This window comes from Clavelina lepadiformis, chromosome 6 (assembly GCF_947623445.1).
Source record: "Clavelina lepadiformis chromosome 6, kaClaLepa1.1, whole genome shotgun sequence".
In the NCBI taxonomy this organism is placed as follows: domain Eukaryota; kingdom Metazoa; phylum Chordata; class Ascidiacea; order Aplousobranchia; family Clavelinidae; genus Clavelina; species Clavelina lepadiformis.
Window position 1 is genome coordinate 1,586,755 of NC_135245.1, and position 8,678 is coordinate 1,595,432.

At 35.0% G+C, this 8,678-nt stretch overlaps 1 protein-coding gene across 1 annotated transcript; it reads right to left on the reverse strand.

The window, feature by feature from the left end:
* Window positions 1-246: 246 nt before the first annotated feature.
* LOC143462108 (uncharacterized) lies at window positions 247-4,818 on the reverse strand. Its single transcript, XM_076960151.1, has 6 exons — window positions 4,685-4,818; window positions 3,080-3,253; window positions 2,548-2,675; window positions 1,800-1,992; window positions 1,618-1,706; window positions 247-1,516 (listed from the first exon to the last, which is right to left on the reverse strand). The coding sequence occupies exons 2-6, from the start codon at window positions 3,219-3,221 to the stop codon at window positions 1,250-1,252; spliced, it is 819 nt and encodes a 272-aa protein (XP_076816266.1). The 5' UTR covers window positions 3,222-3,253; window positions 4,685-4,818; the 3' UTR covers window positions 247-1,249.
* Window positions 4,819-8,678: the final 3,860 nt, after the last annotated feature.

The window sequence follows — 8,678 nt, forward strand, 5'->3', positions numbered from 1 at the left end:
TGATTCAGACGATCAAATTTCAAGAAATCCCCCTAAGGGAAAAACAAACGTGTTCGATCTTCATTGAGTTTAAGGAGACAGAAAAGAATTTTCTAAAAATAGATGAACTTAAAACTAAATCTGTGCTAGAAAAAAGGAAACTGTTGTGAATGCAAGATGTGACAATAGCTGGATACACACCTTTTGACGTAGGTCTTATGACAAATAAAGATTTCGTTTGTGTATTACTTGTGTGATGTATTACACAACAAACATATTCGCCATAAAGACCGAGCGAGGACGATTGAAGATGATAATTTGTTTTGCTTCTGCTTCCATGATATGAGTTCTCATTCCTCAAACGGCGTAACTATGCTGTTAATTGCTTAAATTCTGTCTATGCATATTACTAAATGATAAAGTTCCCACTTTATTTATAATCAGACACAAAGGCTTTCACCTTCGGGCAAAGCTTACTGCATGTTACATTGCGCTTCGTAACAAGTGAAAGAGGAAAAGGGTAAATGAAGGATTGCAAACATTACAACAGTATTTATATGGCACACCAGTTCAAGCGAGGTAATTTATCTGAACGTCATTAAGGAGAATTTAAGTTTGATCAACAACTGAATTGCAAAATCCCAAACAAAAATTCCAGCATTTACAAAACAAACCATGGACTCGTGACGTAACCGTCACAGTCTAAGGTTCTCTTGGCGCGTAAAGCAACTGCTTTGTATTGTCTGGTAGGCGTAGCCGTATGACAGATATCGAATATAGTTTCTGTCTTCAAGCGCCTATACTTGCCACATTGTTATGTAATGCCCAATTTTTTGAAATGGATGTCACAGTCAAACTGCGCTTTTAACGACAAAACGCAAAATGAAATTCAATTTAGGCAATTTTCACTGAAGAAATTACTGATTGTTTCGCAGAACAGCCATTCTTTTTTCTGAACACTTTTCTTTCATTAAATATATTTTCTAATTAAAAATTTCATTTCGCTTTGAACATTTTCATATGCAAACAGTCTAATGATAATGTTGCAAAGAAGTTAACAACGTAGTAGATCTAATTATAGGTTTATGTAATATTGCATAATTTATACAATACAGTCTACACCACAGTATATATAGGCTAAATTAGGCTTAGCCTGCAAGTTCAAACGTTGATCGCTGCGCCATGGCAATCACGTGGACGCCCACATGGTGGCGTGACAGAATATTCCTTTCAGTAAATTCAGTTTCACAAAAACCGCCACGACCAAGACTTATCGACCAAACATTGACACAAGACTAAAGTTTTGAAATTTCTGCAAAAGAATCGCGCCAATGACCGTAAAGCCGCCAGCCACAACGCACAATTCTATTTTAAGTCGTTTCATCACCGGGTGGTTGGCAACAGCCTCTTGCACAGCCTGGCCGTCCTTGTTCTTGTGGGGAAAGGGTTCAGTGGGCACCGAATGTCCCAAAAATTTGCATAAGGGTTCCCAGCCTCCGCTTACGTTGTACACGAGAAGTTTGTCTCTAGGAGCTGCCTGTGATAGTAAAAATTTGACTTAAATTTTTGACAAGATCGGTTTGAAGTTTACTTTTACAATAAGATTAGTTAAAGGCTATAACTACCCATACAACTCACGTGCATAACATGACAATTGTGTTGCCTATATCCGCGCAAAAGCAGTGTTCTATTAAACTTCTGTTGGAAAGTCCCAAAAAAGACACGGCCTAATGTTGTTAAATTTCAACTTGTATTCGCCAAATAAACGCAACTAAATACGGAACTGACGAAAGCAACCTTGCATGTAAAAGATTACTTACCAATATGTCTGTAAAGCACGGTCATACCATATCCAGATGGCGTCATAAGCATAAGCAAGTTCAGTACGAAGTTGTCCTCTGCTGCGGCAATCTGTGTTTTCATGCTCTCAAGCCAAATTTCCTCGTCATCTCTAGTCATGAGAATGATCTGCAGACAGGACGCCATTCTATGATAAGCCAACAAAGCTGAGCACTAAATAAATAGTTCTGCGACGCTCCAAACCTTTCAACACACCGCCAATAAATTACTGAGAACATTTGAACATGCAGTTAAAAGCCGGAGTGCATTCCTCGCATGAGATTATTATAGATTATATTTAATTATGTTTAAAATTAAAAGCCAAGCTAATGTGGTACCAGGCAACCTTTCTTTATCTTTATCCTCGGACTGATGCTCTGATCGATCATAAAAAAGCTTTCTATTTCTTAGGTAGTAAATTTAATTAATTAATTAATTTTAAGTTATTTTATCAATCAGTATTATATTAACTTTTATTATATCAAGAGCACCTAGAATTAAATATTTAACTGATTGACACATTTTAAATACTTAATTAAATTTAAAATGCAGCCAATTTGGCCACAAGTCAATCAAAAGGGGCTTTTTGTTGTTAATATTGTGCCTTGGGGCAGACATGTTACAATCACCAATATTGTGTTAAGATATAATTCCAAAGCACAAAATAATTGTAGCCTGATGAAGCAGCTTATTCAAAACATGTAACAACTATGTCAGATCAAATAATCACAAATAAGCCGTATGTGCCTTGGCATCAGGAAAAGCTTCGTGGATTTCTTTCCAAAATGCAGCAGCCGGTGCATCTGTAACTGCATCTACATTCTGGTACATTTGTTTGAACAGCTCTCTTGAACCACCTATATGATACACGACATAAGGAAAAAACGTTGTCATAAGCTTGTAAAAGTATGATTGCAATTAAACACATATAAACCAAAAATTAAATAGGTGATCACTGCAAACACTAAAGAAAAATGTGAGACAGCTGATTTTTTCTAAACAAAACATCTGCAAAAAATTCACATGATATATTTGATAAATGGTATTTATGTATGTATTCATGTTCTAAACAGGATGCTTAAATTACAGCAAAAACTTAAAACAAATCACAGTGAAAAATGCTTGGTATCATGTCTTTATTACTTTAAGTCAGCATAATCAAATATGACTAAAAGAACAAAAAAGATATACCGGATTGCCAGCCATCACAAGCACGAATAACATTCTGTTAAAAACTATGGTCTTTAGCTGTTTAAAAAACCTTTTGTCATTATTTCATTCCACTCCTTCCTTAAGAACCAAAAATTTTCCAGGAAGTCATATACTTGGTATCCAAGAACTGTCAATGCTGCATTAAGCGTTTTGGTTCCAGTTTTAGGATAACCAGCTACGATTACCTTCATTGCTTCGGTAACAGACACACTGGTCCAGAAATCTTACAAAACATATTATATCTTTTTAGTTTAGCCGTGCAAAGTTCATATAATAGTTAATTAAATTGTAAACAACCATCAATTAACTAGTAATCACAAAACACAAGCTAGAAATTGTTATGGTATCAGCATTGGGCCAAATATGCATGACAAATAGGCGAGTAAATGTTTAATATAAGAAATGCTCATAAAACTTATTAAGATGCTTATATTACTATCATTCATTTTAGGGTTATCTTTGTTGTTAACTGGCACCCAATTGTTGCCTCTTATGAAAACAAAGTCTTCAATCAGATAGCTAAAGCCCAAAGTGATACGAGAAAATCTTGAAAGTAGTGAAAATAAACAAGCAAAACTTTTAGAAATTACAGCAGAAAAAAAACATAGAAAAAAATGAGTTTTCACAGAGATACGCACGAGCTTTCTTCTTTTTTTGGAGATAACTTCGTGGCAAGGTAGCTGTGATTGCAAATTTAACTTGTATTTCAATTGAGCTTAAAATAGGAAACTTGGTAGGTGAAGTCAGGAGATACAACGTTTTGATGTAATGGAAGAACATTTTCCATATTTGACATTGCGTTTATAGAAAACACTATTGAAAAGTTGAGTTTGCATGCAAAGTTAATCTCCTATTGTATATGTATATATCTACATTTTAATTTCATGTGCAGTACTGTAAATGTTGTTATATTATAGGCCTAGTTGTTCTAAATAATATATAGTAAAATTAGTAATATAGTTGTTGGATATAGTTTCTCATATTTCAAAAACTTTGCTTTCAGTGCAATTTCAGGATTGGTCGTCATTGGTTGTATGCCAAATTTAAAGGAAGTGACTATTTCACCGTAAGTAGGCCACGCAGCCTGTTGTTAGAGACAGGCGATTAGGTTAGGAGAAAGGGTACGCAAAAAGTTGATTTTAGCCATTTAAGGTTTTATTGGAGTAAGATTTAGATTAGAATGTAGATTTAGGTTAGGTTTAGGTTACTATGTTATAACATCTAAGTTAGGTTAACAAGAAACTGTGAAAAATAGCTTCAAATACAAGATTTTTCCAGTAAAATAGTGGCAGCCAAACTAAAGTGTTTGCAGCGTAAGCAGTTAACTTTTGTCTAAAAATATTTGCAGATAGCGATGAAAGCAAATTAAACCCAAAAAAATGCAAATACTTCCGCGGACGGAAATGAATGGTTTTCAAAACAATGCGCATACAGCTGTACGGATGATGCAAACTTCTTAACAGACAGTTTGCAGCAGGGTATCAAAACACAAAAACTAACCAAACCTGCATAGTGTGACAGTGCATAGCACCATGGAAAAACTAATTACTTAAGCAAGCACATTTTATACCTGAAACCAACACTTTTATAAAAGTCACGTCAATGGCTAACATAGCAAACATTCCAGTCTATAATGTGGCTGCAGTATACTTACTTTGCCCTTCAGCTCCTATTGGAAAGTTTGAAAGATTTCTCCGGCGCAGAAAACTGGCTTACGCGACAATATGTCTATATCTAGTTCAGTTTTGTCTATATGCACCTCACGCATATCTAGAACTCCGGCTTTTACTAACTGTACTTGCTAAACAAGTTTCAGATTTATTTTGTTTTATTTCAAGGGAATCCCCTATGCTGATAACTAAAAGTTAAACACAAACATATTCTATCATAGAATACTGAACAATTTTACAATAATCTTTACTCTAGTCTGAACTATGTTACTTTTAGTACACTTAAAATTTATTTTCATAATGCGGTAAGTTTTTATATTGGAGCCCAGTTACAATTTATTTTACTAATTCACAAACATTTTTTATCTACAATTGTTTAAATTTATGCCCAAACCGGCCTTCACCTCTTAATGTTTGGCGACAGTTGCTGACGTGTAAAGACAAATACCAGATTTTGCTTTTTATTGATTCTGTGGCAAAAACTTTAACGCTCATGTTTTCAAAGAGTAGTTGTGACGATTTCATCTTTCAGTTCACTTTGCAGCACATTTTTTACATTTAGCTACAAACTATACTGTAATAATAGTGTGACAAAATACAAAGGTACAGTGGAAATAACCTTTGTGAAAGTTCCGATTGTCGCGTATTTTTCAATTTTGGTTTTTGATTTTCTATAGAATCGATCAGCTTTAGAACTGTCTTCCAGGTTTACTGGTCAGGAGCAAGTGTCGTTGAGCCCGTGTTGTCGAGCTCGTTGTTATTTTATTTGCAATAAAAAAAACGCGCTTTGCTGTAACTTTGTGTAAATTTTGTTAGCGTATGGTCCGAAACTGTAACCAAGATCAATAAATAGAAGTAAGGGTAGTGCACATTGCATATTAATTTAACTCATCAGCAAAGAAACTTATGAAATTTGGCAGCTATTGGTGAAACAACTGCTCGTGTAGGATTTGTACTTTTGCGCTGAGCACTGCAAGTGCATGTGGCTGAGTCTCAGCCACGCTTCAAATATTAACTTTCGAAAATCGCTCAAGTGAGATAGAGTTAAGGGAGTTATAACTGTAATTTTTCTATGTATCAACCTCGGACGGATTATTGCTAGTCTGGCTTTCTCATCGTTCCTCCAACGAGCCGAAAAAGTGGTCTTTATCAAGTTATCTTTCATCAAACATTTCCATTTGATATTACGTACGTACTGTAGACCAGTTTATTTCAGTTTTTCTTTATCTTGACAGACCACCATGTATTTGTTCAGTAATGAGAGAAAACCCGCCGATACCGGCTTTTTTGAAATTGTTAGGTTTGCCGTAAGGTGATGCTAATGAGCCATATCCTCAGCAAAAGTCACCGACGGGAATGGTGCCAAAAATGTCAAAAAAGATGTGCTGTTGTCAGTTTTCCTCTGTTAGAGTATTTACACTACCAAGAAGATTGTATTTTAGTTTTTTTTTAATTTCTGTATTCTTGTTATAGTAAGCATAAGCGAAATGCTGTTGTTATCACAGCCTATAGGCCTACAGCATTAATTATTTATTATATAAATTTCTTGACGCGAAAAATTTTTAACACTTAGAAAATTTTTATATTTTAGGAACATACGTAATGATTTGCAAGATTACTTTGTACACAGCGCATAGCGACAAAACACAGTCTAAAATGATTTAATTCAATGAACAAGTTTCTGTTGTGACTACTCTGTAAATATGTTTCTTCCATGATAAAACCTATTGTTCGCTTTTTGTATTACTAACCTGTCGTAAAAAGACCTCTGGGAACAGAAGTGATTTTAAATCCACTGAAAAATTCCACTTTAAAGAACTATTTTGCGAGATTACGTCTGAAGCTTAAAATATTCCTTTAAGTTGAAAAACAACATCAATCATTCCATTTGAGAGCACACTGACCACTCACAGGTCACAGGTGCGCCAAAAAAAGGGATTTTTCATGACGTAAAAGAAGTCAAAACACCTGTTAAGTTTTTCGTACTTTCATGTCATATGCGGGAGACAGCCTTGTGGTGCACATGTTCCAATATTTGAAAAGCAAATACTTGCTCATGTTAAACCGACAAGGTAGAATGTTATATTTTTATGAATATTAATATTGTGGTTGGTTTTTCCCGTTTGACTTAATTTGTTAAAATCTTGGAAGTGCCGCCAAAGAAAGTCTCGCATTTTCGTCGAGATCCATGTCCAACAGTGCGTGACCGAAGCAACGACCACGTAGCTGCAAGACTGTGACGTAACCTACAGGAAAAACAATCAGCTGACTAATGCGAGATTTTATGGTCTGTTTCCGACGAAGGCTTGGTGTGCATTGAACCGTGTCCCTTTGTGAGGGCTTGTATTTTTCGATGTTTGGGTTTCAAAACAATTGCGTAAAAAGCGCCGTCGTCTTTGCATTTTTTTACATTTCTGAAAATCACTCACTTCTTAATTATGTGATTTCAACAGTACATGTTAGCTTTGTGAATCCAAATTCGTAAATTATTATAGGCTTTAAAAATGTCTTTGTTAAAAATTCTATAATTGCTATTAATTAATTACTCTTAATAATCCTAGTTGAAACTTCGGTATTGAAGATTCTCGACAGATATTTTAAAAATTTACAAATAAAGTTAGTTTGTGGCACGCGTCGGTGCACGTATGCCTTGCCATATGCAACATAGCAAGAAATAGGTTTCAAAAATTCCCACAACTTTGACTACGTAGCCAAGAAACAAACAAATTTCTGTTGCTTTTTCCATTGCCTTTATTTGGTGTAGGAATAAAGTTATTTAAAAGCATTTTTACACAGCTTCCTTTTGTTATGAGGGGTATTCCATCAATAAACATGGCTTGTTGATTGTGATGGCCGCGCTATACGCAAATCTTATCTATAATAGCTACTTATAAGACGTGTTGGTAAAAAATTTTACAATTAATATTGCGTTACATTTTTACATGTTAATCACATGCAGGTGGTTAAAAATAGTTCAAACTTGCCAAATATATTGAAGTCTGTCTGGCATGAGGGGAAATGGGACTTTCTACAATGAGAAACATCCTCTATTGGCACAATAAATCTCATGTTTACACCACGTGTCGTATTAATAGACATTTTTTGTGTCTCAACTTCTGGTTTTATTGTTTCCGGTTCATTGATTGTGGTTAAAATTAGCTCCAACTCACTTCCTTTTACTCAGCTGGACTTTCCGTTATCAAAGAAAATAGTCCAGAAATGCGGTAACATCATTTTACGGATTTTCTTTTTATTAATCAATGGGGGTTAATTAATTGTTCAACGTGAGACACGAAGATTAATTAAAATTAGACCAAATGATTAAAACGAAAAAAGCAAGCCAGAAAAAGTTCTCTCTCGGCGAATTTCTGCAAAATCACTCGCCAATGTAAAGGGAGTTTCCCACGGGGATTTACCTCCCCTTCGCAAAAGTGACATTGAATCAGAGCAGTGGTAACAGTAGTAGTGTTGTGTGCTTTGAATACGTAACGCTCATTGATGGCCGATAAACTCGATCTCCTTTTGAATTGTGCGTATCTTCTATAAAGTTACCAGCTATTTTGTACGCTATCGTTCATTTCTAAATTCAACAAATCGTTTCAGCGTCAGCGTGACTTGTCCTTGTCACATGGAAGCAAATACAAATACTACTACTAATAATAATAGTTTCATTTTAATACAGTTCTAAAATAAAAAGTGATGATTTCAGCATGCCAAACAATTGCCATGACAACCACTTATAACGGTTTGAATTGCACTACAACAGTCATGACTAATTGATATGCGTAATTTTTAACAATGGGGGATTTTTGCTTTTACAATTAAACTGTATAGTGCGAAACAGTAGGGATAAGTCAGCTTTCCCAAAATAAATAAAAGAAACAAAGTTCTTTGAGTGTTTGTTTTGTCCTTACTCAAGTTGCGTCCCTGCTGTAAAAAAGAGGTCGTAAAAAATTGTGACGCGCACGTGCGAGGGTC